The 17,509-nt window shown below is 43.7% G+C and overlaps 1 protein-coding gene across 1 annotated transcript in view; it reads left to right on the top strand.

Annotated features, from left to right (window-relative positions):
* The window catches only part of sdk1a (sidekick cell adhesion molecule 1a), a 136,848-nt gene that overhangs the window by 56,044 nt on the left and 63,295 nt on the right, over positions 1-17,509 (top strand). The window contains exons 7-15 of the mRNA XM_068737439.1: positions 1,351-1,456; positions 4,704-4,879; positions 7,733-7,816; positions 9,844-10,038; positions 10,895-11,011; positions 11,152-11,319; positions 12,061-12,163; positions 12,313-12,486; positions 16,031-16,167. Of these exons, the coding sequence (XP_068593540.1) occupies positions 1,351-1,456; positions 4,704-4,879; positions 7,733-7,816; positions 9,844-10,038; positions 10,895-11,011; positions 11,152-11,319; positions 12,061-12,163; positions 12,313-12,486; positions 16,031-16,167 (1,260 nt within the window). The remainder of the gene's footprint in view (positions 1-1,350; positions 1,457-4,703; positions 4,880-7,732; positions 7,817-9,843; positions 10,039-10,894; positions 11,012-11,151; positions 11,320-12,060; positions 12,164-12,312; positions 12,487-16,030; positions 16,168-17,509) is intronic.

Genomic DNA, 17,509 nt, shown 5'->3' with positions numbered 1-17,509 from the left:
GGCATCTTTGACAAAGAGTGATATTGTTTATAAGAGAGAACACTGTGTGTGTGTGTGTGTGTGTGTGTGTGTGTGTGTGTGTGTGTGTGTGTGTGTGTGTGTACGATTGAAAATATATCTGGGATAAATGACAATCGCAGTTTAGAAGAAGTGGAAATAAATGTAAAGTTTCATTTATCTTTTGTTTCAGGCAGACATACACTGTCACTCACTATTATCCTCTTTCACTGCTGTTTCACTGCTGCATCGAACTTTTTCCATGCACCAGCACATAATTTAGCTGCACCTTTTGCATTATAATGCATCATAAGTGTTACAATACATATTGGTAATAGTTTGTTTTTTAGTTGCAGTAAATAGTTTTCTTTTTCTGTCTTCACTTTTGAATCATTGGAATGTTTTAAGGTTATTACGTTCCTCAATGAGAAGTACAGGGCGCGGATTTACACACACACACACACACACACACACACACACACACACACACACAGAGACAGACCTGCTCAATGTCAGGCGCACCAGTGCGACTGTTGAAAATGTGTCGCCCTGATTTTGAATGCACTTTGGAGCCATTCTTTCATATTCTATAATTCTTTTTACTAATCTCAATCTAAGATACAATCGATCTCTCCTCTGTGTTTTTGTCATTGAGCATATTCATTTTATTAATCTTGTACGTTGGGTGTGATTTAATCGCTCTCTCTGCGTGGCCAAAACATGGCTTCTATTGTCACGAAATGGTTCAATCACAACATGGTTTTGTCTTGACAATCAAAATATGGTTTTATTAAATGAAGACGAGCGCGTCGTCATGAATGTTGACAAAAGAGAGAAATGACGGTGCTATTTTACAATTGTACTATGAACAGAAAATACGGAAGTGAAGAAGAATACTGTTAGCAGTTTTATCCATATCTGTATCACAACAGTCTCAGTCAAGACGAAGGTTAGCCGTGACATTTAAAATACTACTCAGTACTACTTAAATACTACAATAATACACCACAGCTTATAACAAGAGCTTTTGACAGCAGCTAGTTCGGAAAATCGGATGGCCGGAACAACCAACCAACATTTCTGACAAAAGAGTCTTCAGACCAATTTGGATTAAAAATGAACGTTGTTAAACTAATTACAGTTAAAAGGCTAAATGCGTAAAGTGTCTGCTCAGCGTGAAATACAAATAAAAACCAAGGACACTGTCACGGTGCTTTTATGTGTGTGTGCGCATGCAAGAGAGAGTGTGATATCACGTACGAAGTGTGAGTGGGAGACTCTGTGTTTGATATTGTGCTGCTGCGTGAGGTTAATGGTCTAAACTGCCTCTCTCCTTCTCTCTCTCGGTCACAGATCCTGAGTCAGAACTTGTGGCTCCGGCGATTGTGATCGGACCCAAAGACACAACGGTGGTAGCAGGCAGCAGCGAGGCCACACTGGAGTGCATTGCTAATGCCAGGTAGATATATTTTATGTACACACACACACACACACACACACGAACACACACACACACACACACACACAAACACACACAAACAATTCCTTCCTTACTAGACAGCACTGTTTTCTTCCAAGGCAATTAGAGGACACCACATAAACTCGTAGCTCAGCAAATCTCTCCCCCCAGTAGTAGTGTATAGACACACAGCATACACACACACACACGCGCACACACACACACACACACACACACACACACACACACTCCTTACTAAGTTAACTTAAACAGAAGTTGGATCAAAGTCCCATTTGACATCAGCAGAGAAGCGAAACACACCGACCCATGTTGAGTGTTTTATACACACGCACACATACACACACACACACACACACACACACACACACACACACACACACACACACACACACTGACATAGAAAGTACAGTCTAATCTGACTCAACAGTTTTTCAAAGCCACAACAAGTACTCCTTCAGAAATCAGCTTCCCCTCATCTCTTAGATGAACACTGTTTGAACTCCCTCTGTGTCCCTTATGAGTAAAGAGGCACCTGAGCGCTGGCTTATGTGTGCTTCACCTTACACAATGTAGTATTTGCTGTGAACACAGCATGTAGCGTATCATTTCACTCCCTCTGAACAAGCGCTCCGGATCGACTCTTCTCTGGAGACAAAAGGAACACTTTACAACAGTTCTCCACCTTATTTATGTGTAGTAAACACAGGCGGGGGGGCATGAGTGCAGTATAGCTATATACAGTCTTAACTTCTGCAGTACCTGCCACGGTGTTCTGTATCACATTGATGCCAGAGGATGGAGAGAGAACTGCAGAGGCAGTTTGGAAAGCCGCAGTTATAGTCTAGTAGACGCATAAGGAGAAGGTTATGAATATTTATCATGTTTTTATTCGCCTTCAGAGACATATTCATGTATGTGTCCGGCATTGATTAAAAAGAAAAGTGAGGCAGCTTTGACTAGACAAAAGCAAGCCTGAATCATCAGGTGCTATTCAGGGCTCTGCTTGTTTAAAATGTTCGTACTTCATTTCACTTCAGGCTGTCTTTTTCAAGGTTGTTTTTTTTTGCCGTATTGTGTCGTTCCGTCGATGCGGGACATTGCTGCTCTGATCTGTTCGAGCTGAAATCCCTGTAGACGTCTCTCAGCAGCACTTGACCAGCACTTGACCACTGGGTAGCACTCAAGGAACCGTATGAAAAGTGACTAGAACCCTGTTACGCATAATAGAAGATGGACACATACCTACAGTAGGTGTGACACAATTCTTTGCAGCAGCGGGATCCATTTCCACCGTGGAAATATTGAGGAATATGTGATGCAAAACCCATTTTCATGATAATAAAGGACAATACAGTTTTATCTTGTCTTAGTTTAGGTCAGGCTTTTTTTTTTAATTCATATTTAACACCATGTAATTGGGTCCGTGCAACCCACTCTACTGGTATTACAACAGTAGACAAATTAGCTCAGAGCCTCCTGCATTTCTTCTGGCAGAAACAACCACCTCTGCAGGGACGATTTCTGATATCAGAGAATCCACTAAAAGATGCTCATTCCAGAGAGATAATTCTGCACCCAGGGGATAACCGAAAGAGACAAACTATTCCATTGAAGTTTTGGGATGAAGTACGATCAGTGAAATCAAGTGCAGTGCCGGCGTCTAAAAGCATCTACTATCCACATCCATTAACCATTAATCAGTCGTATGCAGCAACGCAGTCCTGCTAGAGTGCTAGAATAATTAGGAGTCTGATTGAAAACAAGCTGTGCCAGTAGATCTAATATTAAGCTGTAAAATCAGTTTTTCTGTCTTCGGGAACATTTTTGGGTTCTTTTGTTCGCGGACAGGACCCACTGAGTAAACGTATTACAATTTTGACATATCAGCCAAGCCGCAAGTTTAATTACTTTTCCATCCAATTTGTCACCTCGAGTTGTATCATCTGAGAGAGGCAGCAGCGCGCTCCCAACTGTATCCAAAGAAAAGGCTCAACACATTTATTGCCGTGATGTTATTTACAGTTGGACTGCATATTAAGTGGATTCGGTTGCATATTCATTCAAGTTGCCCACTTTGAAAAAGTATTATGTGACTTCTTACATATAATGATATTTAGTGTCTTCAATTACCTTTACTAAATTAGCCTTAGTCATTAGTCATCCAAAACAGCAACAGAAAGTATGTCGCTGAATGCATTATTAGCCCAACAGTGTGATTTTTTTTTTTTCTCCTTCTTTTCCATTTCTTTTCACGTCATATACCAACACATTGTACCATCCAGCTCAATGTGGCTTCATTACCAGCTTGTCTTCACCTCCTCCACATCTCTTAATATGACCTTTGTTAGTGCCGTCTAACGTCATGTTAAAGTGATTCATAATGGGATTAAAACCAAAGAACTACCTAGAAATAAAAAGTGTAATAATAATAATAATAAATCAAGAGAATGTAACATTAGTGATCGTTAAGCTAATGTATTTTGGAAACATCGCTTGTTCACGTTGACAGTAGTTTGTATTTCACACGCAGCTTCTTTTACGGGTTGTTTTATGTCTTTCCATCTGATTCATTTATGTTTGTTTAATGACTCCTACTACATTAACTTTACAAACCAAAAACCTCATTATTACTTTAAACCTTTATGAAACTGACAACAAAATATTGGTTTCTGGTTGTTTAGCTGCAGCCTTAGCAATGTTTATTATTACTATTTATCATCTTATCCAAGTATTTGCATCACTACCATATGACTTTTAAGATGCATCTGGATTGCAGTTCAAACTGCTGATTACATAATTAGCCCGTAAATCAACCACACATTTTAATGCAGGTTGCTTGTAAGAATTGAAATGTTGCTTGAAAATGCACCACAAAACGGAGCTGCACTGTCACGAATAAATACAATGCTGCATTAATGGCGGCTTAAAGAAATACAACCACACACGCACACAAAAGAAAGTTGTTTTGATGTTGTTTATCAAAAAGCTAAATGTCAGTATACATGAAAACCCATTTCCTTTCTCCAGCATCCAGAGTAACTGACTAAAGCTCCTTCATGCTGAGTAGAGCTGACTGCTCTGATATACAGACTGTCACCATTCATTTCCTGCCTCATTGACACATAAACTGATGGATTTAATATGTCGTAATTGCCTTCTGTCACTTTTTTTCCTTTTTCTCCGAGTCACCCCGGCTCCTGCTATTCTTTCCTTCTTCTCCCCTCAGACCGATTGACAGCCTCGTGGTGTCATGGAGACGCGATGGGCGTCGTCTGGCCAGTGGGCGTCGGCTCATTATTCCTTCCCCGAACTCCTCCGACACGGGGTTATATGTTTGTGAGGCGTTGCTTAGCAACAGCACTGCCAAACCTGCGGAGGCAAGGGCACACCTCACTGTAATGGGTAAGGGAAATATAAGGCTGTGACTCTGTCACACACACACACACACACACACACACACACACATACACAGTGCCGGACATGATTGTCCATGGTTATCCTGGTCTGGCCTTACCCATCAAGCCCAATGTTCTCAACATGTACCATTAATTTCTATTTTAACCTTGCTCTTGTCTTTTCTTGCACATTTTTTGCTCCAGGCGCTGTTTCATTCTGTTTATTCCTCCATTTATTCCTTCTTTTGTCCTGGAAGCATGACAGTGAACACCGCGGGCAGTTTAACTGTCAGCTACAGGACCGCTCGAGCTGAATCCGCCGTCCACACTCTCCAATAAACTGCCCTGTAGTCACGAACAGCCGTTACATTCATGTACACTCTTAATTCATCCGTGTGTGCTCACAAATACATGGCGTGTGTGAACTCTGCGCTCACACACGATCACAAAATGACACCACGCACACACACACACACACACACACACACACACACACGCACGCACATGCCTGTTTGCCCGGCAGCTAAATTAGTTTTGTTCCCCGGAGTCGCCAGTCAATAAGAGAACACCGAGAGCACTCGAAACAGGAGCGCTGTCGTCACAATCCGCTCCTGTCCTCGATATGTGTGTGCGTAAATAGAAAACAACATACAGGCAGGGAGCGTGTGATTGATGAAGCGAAACTTTTCTCCCCCCCCCCCCCCCCCCCCCCAGTTCGTCAGCGTCTTTTTGATCTGCTGTGATTGTCGGAGCGAGGGAGCACGTAACGCAGAGAGAGCTAACTACCCATGCCTGCAGAGTACTCACGAGTCAGAAAAGACCTGCCTGAATATTTATATGGCGCTCATTCTCTTTCTGTTCCCCCGCTCACCATCTACCGCCAATTTTTGTACCCTCTTTCTCTCCGTCTTTCGCCCCCCCCCCCCCCCCCCCCCCCCCCCCCACTCCCTCTCTCTCTCTCTCTACGTTATCTTCCTTCATTAAGCCAACACGGCTGTTAAGGCCTGCATGGCAGGGACAAAGTCTGCATGCATTCATATGTATCAGAGGAGCAGAGACTGATGAATACATTGGTACTGATCCTCTTCTTCTGCTATGGGCTCAACAGACCTTGATCCAATGAAAGGGATTCCTAAACAGAATAGGGTATGTGTCTGTGTGAAATAAGGAGACAGCCTCAAAGGTATTCATTATTCAATTTCACTTCTTTTCTGCCCAGATCCACTAATCGGAATATGTATGATACTGCATACTGTACAGACGACTACTGGCGAAAACAACTGAATCTGTTGTTGTGCTCCATCTTTGTTTCGCAGGCAGACGGCAGGGAATCCATGGAAGCTCAAAGCTCTAAACCCAACCACCCAAACACACACCCAAAATATGTTTTGTTGCATTTGCGCGCGTAGGTCCTTGCACTCACCCGACTGAAGGCGATTAATACGTCTGTGTTATCGGTGTCACGCCACACGGCTGTTATTCATCTCTTGTTTTGCTGTTCCTCCGTTCACCGCGGGCCTTTCTCATTCTCTTGTCAAAAATCGTGCCGAATTCCGCCGCGCACGGAGAAGATAGACGATGCGGCGCATGTGTGGGTTTAAAAGTTACCACGAAACAGTGAAGAACTTTAAAGTCAAGAAGAATAAATGCAGCAGCAACATGGGAGTCTACTGTGTAGCTGTCCACACACACACACACACACACACACACACACACACACACACACACACACACACACAGCTTGATCAAACTTGCAGTCAGTCTTTTTTCTTTTTTTTTATTGCCACCTCAGTTTTCCCATTCACTGTGTGAAGCAGCAAGAAATGGAGACAAATAACGCTGGAGGAAAGGGATTTTTTTTTTTTCTCTCTCTTTTTTTTCTTATGTACAACAGCATTAAAATGAAAGCCTGGTGTCAAAACATCACTGTTGTATGTTATAATTAAACAAGTGTGGAGCCTTAGGAAATAAAAAAAAAAGAAAAGAAATGACTTCTATTAAAATGCCTTCCCCTCATTGGTGAAGAATTATATCTTTGTGACAACCAGCATACACATTCATTATTCAGTGCATACACTGGACATTTCATTTTCCTCTGAGTCATTTTTCAGTGAACAGGTGCTGCTACTGTGTGGAGCCACTTTTCCAGAGGAGCCAGACTGAAAATGAATTAGCCAGCCTGTCTCCCTCTCCCCCCTCTCCGGGCTTGCTGTGTCAATATCGCTCTCTAAATATTAACAAATGTTTTTGAAAGAAATTGAGCGTATGCGGTAAAAGATTTCACAACACGTAGCATTACAGTAACACACCAAAAGGCATGTATTCCCATTCAAATCCAGGGAAGCTTTGTCTCGCAGCTGCTGTCGGCGTTTAGAGCGAACGCTGGTGACGGTGTTTAGAGGGAGCAGTTATTGGCAGCGAAATGAAGCGGTTTAAAAAGGGGGATTGTTTCCCTTGGGAAACTCGAAGAATGTGTTTTTCTGTGACTGCGTGTGGAAGTAATTTCACAGGGCATATAGACACAAATCCTGCCTTGCAATGACACTCAAGATACTCATGGCCAACAGGGGGATCCATTTTTATTCTGCAGCGGAGGGTTGTTCCACTCCAAGTCTCTTCTCTATTAAAGACTACCATACTTGTAGAGGGCAAATTCGCCTTTCTTAGTTCTTAAGACTTCAAGCTACTTAGAAATTGAAGTTTTTAAGCCTTTTTTTTTAAGGCTCATTAGTAGTTCAAGTGGGCTGCCAGCAGCAGGGGGTGTTGTCCGTTTCTGTTGTTGGGTTTGACAATCTGTTTTATTTATGTGATGGTTCTGATTGTGCTTCGTATTTGAATGCTTTACATTTTGTCCCCGCAGAGCTGCCTTCTCTAACTGCTCAACCTAAGAGGAAGATCCTCGCTGACCTCGACAGGAACGTAGATATCCCCTGCCTGGCTACAGGTACACTGAGTATATATGTATGTGTGTGTGTGTGTGTGTGTGTGTGTGTGTGTGTGTGTGTGTGTGTGTGACTATACACATACTTAAAGGATTAAAAAGCAATGCTCACGTGCTCTTATGTGCATTGAAAGAGTTATTGGCTGTGGTTCTAAGTTCTCCTGTCCACACTAGCTGTGCAGAGATCCGTTCCTAAAGCGATTCCGGCGTAGAGAAATGGGCGACAAAATCCACCGTCCTCAGTCTGTGTCGAAATGCGTCCAGCCGAACGTAATATAAGGCCTCAGCAGTCTGAGTTAGTCATGTCAAGTGGCTATCTAGCTGAGCGGTGGTGGATGGATGGGGACACATACAGGGAATATTGTATGGTGTGAAACACCATCGCTTTAAAGGATGCCCACTTGATTTGACAAAGCTCCCACTACTGAGGCCTCAAATGAGCTTTAAAAAAGGCATTATTGCACACAGAGTTATTTGGTTCCCTTCCTCTGATATTGGACTTGCATGAGGAAGGGATTCTTGGGAGAGGAGTAATGATTACAGCAATGAATCTCTCTTAATGAACACATGGAGATGTGAGTCTTGTTTTAAAGTTACATTAAGGTCTAAAGATGCTTCAAACGCTCTAGCTGAAAGCTTAAACCAAGCCTGAACTGGGTGGTACCGCTTGTGGTCGTGTTACCTGAGGGGCATGACCTCACCTGAGAATCCTGCAGTTATAGAGAGAAGCAAGACTCGATGGTTTCATTCAATGGGGTCTCGGATGATCCGGCAAGCACTTTGAAGCGTACCGAGGCTCTAACTCTGCAAGTAGATGGGTCATGCACTGAACTGATTCCTTACATGAAAACGTCCTACTTTCACGCTGTATGTTAGTCAGTGTGTGATTTAATTCTTCAGACTTTGTGTTTTTTCTTAAGTATCTACTGCCCAGGGTGGATCAAGGTATCGACCTAACATGGCGCCGATGTTCGGTCTCACTCAGTGTGTGTGTGTGTGTGTGTGTGTGTGTGTGTGTGTGTGTGTGTGTGTGTGTGCAGTAGTTCGTAGGCTTCTTGAAGAGTGACAATATACGAGATACAGTTCAAGCTCAGACCAAGCCTATAATTTGCACCATTGTTCACGACTCTTATTTTTAAACGAATTACATGGAAACATTTATGTGAGCAGAGGTGGACACGGCTCTGAAAACTGCAACATTCTCTCTCTCTCTCTCTCTCTCTCTCTCTCTCTCTCTCTCTCTCTCTCTCTCTCTCTCTCTCTCTCTCTCTGTCCTTCACACACACACACACACACACGCTGAGCGAGTGTGTTCCTCCTCAGTAATCTGATACAGTGGCAGGGTAATTAAATAGCCGAGGCCTGAGGGTACGGAGAGAGGGATGGAGGGATGGAGGCTGGGGAGGAGGTGCGAGGGAAGAGAGGAGAAGACACATAGAGTGCAGAGTGACAGAGTGAGCGAGACACGGCGGGCGGGAAAAATACTTCACGCATGTCTGTGAAAGCTTGACACCAACAGATTGAGGAAAAGTGTGGAATTCATCTCTCCTTACCTTAAACGCACACACACACACACACACACACACACACACACACACACACACACACACACACACACACACATGCTGGTGTGCAGGGTTGAGATAGAATAATTGCTTGAGCTCCCTTCCAGTCATATCTGGCATGTCCGTCAGACAGGTGGCAGCCGATACTAGCGATATTCTATGTGCTGCTTTTGCCCACATCTTTTATTTAGAAAGTTTTTTGGCCCCTTCTGCTACCCTTACCCTACCGTCCTCACTCTCCAATCAATATATTATTAGCAGTCATTATGCCCACATGCATATTTATGGGGAGACAGTGGATAACAGAGAAGAAAGATTGGTGAAAAGAGTGTGTGGCTGTTTTAATGGGAGTTGGAGCAGTTTGCTCAGCGGTGAGGTCAGCTGGCTTGTTAAGTGAATTTAATTTTTTTTTTTTTCCCTCTTGTGTGTAATGTTTTGTTGTTGTGTACATGTACACCCGCGTAGGTGTGCCCCAGCCCAGAATAGAGTGGTACAAAGACACGGTGCCTCTTTCCAAACTGGCCAACCCTCGCTACAAGGTCAGCGCGGCGAGCGGGCTGACGGTGCGCAGGGTGCAGCCGGGAGACGGAGGAATATTCCAGTGCTTCGCTCGCAACGCTGCCGGAGAAACTCAGGCGCACGCACAACTCCTTGTATCGAGTGAGTTTGTCTGACAACACTACGCAATAAAAACACACACACACACGCTTCCACTTTTGTTGGCTACTACAGCCTTGATGACACCTTTCCTTTATCTTTATTTCTTGTGTATCAGACTTTACTCTCCTACCATACTATACCTGCTATAAGTTATCTTCTGTACTCGTCTGTGTCGCTGTCGACTGCAGCTTTAGATGTTTTTCATCATCGATTGGTGTCCAGGTTATTTTCTCAATGAATCTGTAAATTGCTTAGTCCCTTAAATGTCTGGAAAATAGTAAAGAAAACGTTTTTTGATAGATATTTCATTATTTATGGTTCTGACCGCCCTACTGTATCCTCTACATTTGGCCTTACCATACATGGAGACGGTCGTCATTGACTTTCATTTAAAAATCAAAAGCCTTGTGTGCCGCTTTGCCTTTCAGAGTGAGTTTGAGTTGTGCTTTCTTCTGTGTTTTGGCTATATGACAAGCCAACCACAGACTATTTAGTTGGGTTTTTTTTTTTTAAATTAAAGTGATAGTCAGTCAAAACACTCTGTGTTGACTTGATAGTTTGCAGTGCGTGTCAGCTGCAAACGTCTGCTGTTATATTTGTCTCAGCAGAGTTACGCTCTGTTTAGTGAGCTCTTTAATTAAAAGTCCCCCTGGAGCTTCCACACCACCACCTTCCACATTTATGCACATCCTCGTAGTACAAGGTAATGAATAAAGCCTCCACTGATCAACGAGGAGGCGTCTGTGTTTAGATCAACACCGCCATTCTGTCTTTTCCACTCTCGCTCCGCTCTTTTCCCACCGATCTCCTCTCATCTGTCTCCGTTCCTCTCACACTCTCTCTCCCTGTGTTTCAGGTGTGTTCCCCACTTTTACATTCCCTCCGTCCGACCAAACGGTAACCGACGGGACCACAGCCTTGTTTATGTGCCAGACGAACGGTGCTCCAAAACCTGCCATCACCTGGAGGAAAGGTAGCAGAACACGCACTCCGCCTCGGACGCTGAGCACGCCGACGCCGACGCGCTAACATGATGTGTTTGTAATTGCCTGCTTAATGGCTTAATGACTTTCATTCACCTCGAGGCTGTTTCCTTCATTTCTCTCTCCGTAGGATCGCAGGTCTTAGCTAGCGGCTCTGTCCAGGTTCCCAGGTACACACTGTTGCAGTCAGGTGGTTTGCAGATTCAGCCAGTCAGCTTCCAGGATTCAGGAGAATACACATGCATCGCCTCCAACTCAGAGGGATCCATCAACGGCACCTCTACCCTCACCGTCTGGAGTAAGACACACACGCGCGCACTTTACACACAAACACAAATGCATTTAACTGCTCAATATACATTGGCTAAACAGACTACAACAGACATGGAACACTAATTTATCCCTAGCTGTCAAATCACGTTAGCCCCGGCTGGTGAACAGCAGTGTGATTGGTTATCGATGCAGTGGGCTGGGGTAATGGTGAAGTAATCATCTGATTGGCCGGGTTAGAAGATGATTGATTAGCTGCTAAACTTATTGATTGGCTGATTTATATATATAAATATATATATATATATATATATCTATATTCCTTGACACCGTTGTATTAGATTAATCACAGACCTCTGTTGAGCACTATGATGTATGAAAACTTCACCCATCTAATGGAGGCCCGGTCACATCCCAAATGTACCTAAATAACAGAGTTACTGACATAATAGATGCTCTCTACACTGCATCCATTTTTCACTTTTCTCTTTCGGTTCTAAAACTTTTTAAATGCCAACAAAGCACAAATAACATGATAGACTTGGCAGTTTTCCACATTTTAAGTGTGGGCCCCTGTATGTGTGTTTGTCAGTGAGAGAGCAGTGTGCTGTTTAGCTTCAATAGTTTGGAGACATTTAAATGTATGTATGCTGTGTCATGTAAAGAGAAAGAGAAAAATAAACAAATTTAATTTCAGCCTGTAAATGTATGCCATCTGTGTCACCGCTCCTCCTCTTCTCTTTGTCTATTTTTTTTTTTTTTTGTGCAGCCCGTACAGTCATTTCTGTGCCTCCAACTGACCAGCGTGTGATCAAGGGAACCACTGCTGTTCTGGACTGTAATGCAACACATGACCCCAGAGTCAATATCAGGTACCTGCTTGTCTGTGTGTGTGTTCACATACATGCGTATTTACCCTCAGAGTGTCTGCGTCTCTCTTCTCTGTTTTCCATGGATTTCTGTGCGTCTGTAAATATAATCAGTTTACAGTACATGTCCATGTATTCCTCCTCTGTTGCAGCTTCAAGTGGGATCGAGGTGGTGTGCTGGTCCGTCCCACCAATGGGGCCCGGGTGTCCATGCGCCAGGGCTCTCTCACTATTGGCCAGACGTGGTCAGGTGACATTGGGGATTACACCTGTACCGTGACGTCACAGGCTGGCAACGATTCTCGCTCAGCACGCCTCGAAGTCATGTGAGTACAAAGAGACAAGCACAGCTGTTTTCACCAGGTTACCAGGTTACCTTTCGGACTATTGGGTATAAGCCTGTAATTGGCTGCCGGGTTTCCACCGGCATTCTCCTCCCCTTGTTCTATCTCTCCACTATCATCCATCTATTTTGCACGAGGCACCATCGCTGCATCGTTTGCTTAGAGCCACCCAAGACGACTGTGATTGGTTTTAAGGAATACAAACAAGCCAGAGCGATTAAAGGATTTTTCCCCCTATAGCAGAATGGTAATATGTGGAGCCGAACCTTTCTTTCTTTCTCTGTGGAGATCAGTCTGGCTATGTGAGAGACCCTTCAGTCAGAGCCAGGCTAGCTGTTTCCCCCTGTTTCTAGTCTTTGTGCTAAGCTAGGTTTGCTGCTTGTATCCTGAAGCACACTGCAGAATGTGTTCTGCTGAACACAGCGTATGCATTTTATGTTACTGATCATTGTAGAATACAAGAACAGGCATTGGTCCAGCAAAGCGCGGATTGTTTTCTTCCTCCGTGATCAGGCACAATAATCACCGACACTTTGGGCTGCAATCAAGTGGGAAAACAAACAGACAATCCATAGCTGGCTGTCTAGTAGATACGACGGACAGGAAGGATGCCTCTGACTTGAGCGTTACAGAAAAAAATGAACTATTGACTATGCAGAACATCATCCAGGCGAAACAGCACATAGATAATTTAGTACACTGACAAACACAAAGAAAGCATTAGTGTCAACTTATTTCAGCGGTTGTGTAGTGAAATAATTGTTCCCAATAGTAGCCGTGTTCTCTCAGAGGTCAGACCTCCTCTGAACCAAATATTCTCTATATCACTAAAACTGTAAGCAGGGAGAATGTGGCTTGTCAGTGTGAGTTATTGTTAGACAGTAGTAATACTGGTGTACGGTCATATCTGCTACCAGGTACCCGCCTGCTCTCCTGTGCTCATGTGGACACATTCCACACGTGTCACATTGTGTGTTTGGTATGAGCAGGCATTCCTGACGCTCAGATGAAAACACGCCACACACTCATTTTAAGTGTATCCCACGCTCCGACCCACACAGCCTCATTACAGCCGCTGTGAGCGAACACTATCAGGTTTTGGGCTTTATATATTAATAGGTACTTGCATAATATATTTATAAAAAGGCACTTATGATATATTAATACAATTGTGGGGTAGGAGAGCGATGGAACATGAGTCCGCATCCTTCTGAATTATCCAGCGTGAGAGGTCACACGTGTCAAACTCAGAGGGAGGAAGCGGCTCTCTGTGTGCGGCGGTGCAAAAACAAACGGGGAACGGAGGGATTTCTGTCCGTCCGTGTGTGTGTGTGGACGTGCGCGTGGACGTGCGCGTGGACGTGCGCGTCGGCGCGTGCCTCCGCACGTGTGACTGACATTCTCGTTAGCTCACTATCAATGGGTCACGGAGGTTAACACACGCTGGCGGCTGAGGAGACAGACTAATTACCTGCAGGTTATTGGTTCAACTCCCGCAAGACCCATCCATGTGTTCGTGAGTGTGTGTCTGTGCTTGTGTGTGTGTTTTGTGTGGGCTGTGTGAAAGTAGTTGCTCTAGCATTCTCTAAGCTCATCCATTAATTAATATGATCATGTCAACTCAGAAAAGAAAACATCATTCTCATTCTCCCCCTCGGCTTCTTCGCCACCGGCCTCGCTCCTTCTTGCTGGAGTGCGAGTCCATTTGGACTTATTATATTTTTCCGAAGTTTCTGGTCAGTCGGTAACCGTCGGGAAAACAGCTATTAGCCTTGACTTTATCCTTACTACACCTGGTTCACTGTCTCTGTCTGTGTGGAGGAGCCGTCTGAGCCCTGCCCACGGGGAAACTCCGACACAGAGACAGAAGCGGCGTGAAAACATGTCTCGGCATTTTTTTAATTTTTATTTCAGCTTCGTCACTGTGAGAAAACTTGTACCCGAGGGTATGTTGACCCTTGCCGTTTATTCTGGCATCACGTTGGCTAAAATGTTGGTCACGTTCTTATGTGAACACCAACCGGCAATATCGAGGTCAGCAAAAACGATCAAGGTCATCTATATGGTACGATAATTCGATAACGTAATTATCGCGACAGGCCTTCTTCATATACCGCTCTCTCTTTTTCTGTTCCCCTCATTTTCTGACTTTACATCCACTTCATATTAAAATCGCAAACACAGCAAAAACAAAAACTTATTTTTTTTAAAACTTTGTATAATCTGATGAAATTCCGAGCTGGCAGCTTGACAGCGTATATACACACGTCCATGATTGTTTAGAAATAATGAATGAGCTTATGAATAAGAGTGCAGGCACAAGGGAAGTGTGCCTTTCCGTTTTTTTGAGTTATGATGCACTAAAATTGGTATAATAATCAAATGTCTGGACACTCTTTATTGCTTTCATGAATGTATTTGTTTTTCTTTCTTTGTTATTAACAAGGCAGGGATGCACAAATATCCACGGCCAAATGCCTGGAGAATTTATTTTTAATAGATGTGATGAGATATATATATGTGTATATATATTTGCTGCGGTGTAGAACACGTACAGAGTAAAATTACAAATATGCAAACCACAGACACATTTAAAGGATTTCGCTCTCTGGAACTGAACCCTGACCAGTCCTTTGATCCAACAGGGCTGTCAGATCTAACAGTATTCCACGACACACATCTGTTAGATGAACAGGAAACAAATATCTGTCTAATGAAAAATCGTGTCACTTTGTCACTGACTTCTCAATGAAGCACAAATGCATACGTGTGTGATTACATATTCAGACACACTCTGTTGTCTCGGGAAATATGCTTATTCGCCTTCTTGCCAAAAGTGAAATAAGAAGATTGATATTAAATGTCCAGACATTAGAGTGGCATCATGTCTGGACAGTGATTATGTAGCTACCACCAGCTTTGGAAACAGCTTTCCTGGCTTACAAAACCTGCATACCTCCACATTTAAAGCTTATAATTTAACTGTGTATGTATTTCATTTGTTTCATCCATGAAAAAAAATGGAAAATGCTAAATGCTAAGACCAAAAAGGTTGTAACATGTTTATTTCTGCTGTAAAATTGGACTTTTTTAACATCGCTTTTGGAGCCAGCCTCAGGTGGCCATTTAAGGAAGTGCTGTTTTAATGACGCTTAAACTGTGCAATTAATTCGCTGTTCACTTTGCGTGCTAATTCGTTGGGCGGGGGGCAATTACATCCTCTGTCAATTAGACCCTCTAACGGTCATACATGTTGTTTTGGGAGTCACTGGCAAACTACCTATTCGGTTATTTCTGTGTGTGGAAGAAATATTCCAGCAGATATAATAACCCTGTAAAACCACAGCTTGTCAGTGAGTGTAAGAGGTGCTGCTAATGTAATTGTGTTACCTTCAGAGAGAGCCAGGCTAGCCGTCTCCACTCTGTATGCTAAGCTAAGCTGCTGTCAAACTGTTCCTCTTCTGATCAAACGGTCAATCTTCTGGTGTTCATGGTCCCGTCTTGTTTTTTTTTTTTCTGTGTTCAGTGAGCTGCCTCACTCTCCTCGCTCCCTGGCGGCCCGTCTCAATGACTCTGACTCCCGCTCCGTCCACCTGTCCTGGCTACGGCCCTTTGATGGGAACTCCCCACTCCTGTACTACCTGCTGGAGCTCTCTGAGAACAGTACGTACGTGTGTGTGTGTGTGTGTGTGTGTGTGTGTGTGTGTGTGTGTGTGTGTGTGTGTGTGTGTTTGTCCGGGCATATTTTATAGTCCCTGAACGACAAACAGCTGTTCACTTGCTGTCTAACAGGCAGGGACACACACTCATTTACAAGAGGCAGACATATGGAGAATGGTGTTACTGAGTAAATGTACATCCAGGTTCCCTATAAATAAGCTCTTATTTCCTCCCACTCTCTCTCTCTCTCTCTGTCTCTCTCTCTCTCTCTCACCCTCTCTCTCTCTCTCTCTCTCTCTCTCTACCACAGATGTTTTAACAGCAGGCTGGTGCTGTGTCACCTGTCAAACGAGAAATAGAGGGAGAGAGGGATTGAGTAATAGAATGACAGGAGAAACAGATTGGAGAGTCGCTGTTACTCCTGCTGTAAGCTAATCGGATGGATTGGTGAAAGTTAAATGCAGAGCCGAGCACTTGGCACGTGACTGTGGGAGCAGGTCGGCTGGACAAATGTCAAAATGTTTATGTTGCTTGACATTTTCAGTAGTCTTAATTCTGATAACTTTTCCGGAGACAGCAGGAACATGACTGCAGGCTTTCTGCTGTCACCATTTCAGCAGCTGCTCTGCAGCGTCTACAGGAATATACTGTAAAGTAATGATAGTCTGGTGGATTTCAGTAAAGGCTGAATCCAGATAGGGAGGAATGGACGAGAGTTGTGTGGACACTGATTACCCGCTGTGTGTGTGTGTGTGTGTGTGTGTGTGTGTGTGTGTGTGTGTGTGTGTGGTCTTAAATTAGGCTACCTGTGACGACACATTTCAGACTAGAGTAGGTTAAGGGTTAAGGCTAAGCAAGTCATGGTTATGGTTATATAAGTCTCCAGGAAATGAAGTCAATGTAATGTTCCCAAAAGTGAACTTTGTGTGTGTGTGTGTGTGTGTGTGTGTGTGTGTGTGTGTGTGTGTGTGTGTGTGTGTGTGTGTGTGTGTGTGTTTGTTATTAGATGTTTTGGATTGTATTTTAGAGAGAATAAATCATCATGAATGCAATGTATTTTGATGTCAGACAATGGCTCTAATACACTCACTGGGCCGGCGCACACACACTGTCTTACTCTCTTGCACATTCAAGCAGGCGGTGCGATGATAATAGAGCATCTGTCTGTGATATCTTCAGGAGAAAGACAAGAGAGATAACCTGGCAACAATATACAGAAGCATCTGTGTCTCTTTATTAATCTTCCCTCCAAACTCACTCTTGTTGCATCCTTAAATACTCCTTTTTATTTAGAATTCTCTCCAGCTTTCTCCTTTTCTTCCTACCTTTCCTCCCTGCTCCTTTC

The sequence above is a fragment of the Cebidichthys violaceus genome, unplaced genomic scaffold, assembly GCF_023349555.1.
Source record: "Cebidichthys violaceus isolate CVI_PGR_0920_01 unplaced genomic scaffold, fCebVio1.0.p SCAF_79, whole genome shotgun sequence".
Classification (NCBI taxonomy): domain Eukaryota; kingdom Metazoa; phylum Chordata; class Actinopteri; order Perciformes; family Stichaeidae; genus Cebidichthys; species Cebidichthys violaceus.
Note: the sequence above shows the minus strand (reverse complement) of the source record. Positions and strands in the feature narration are given on the sequence as shown.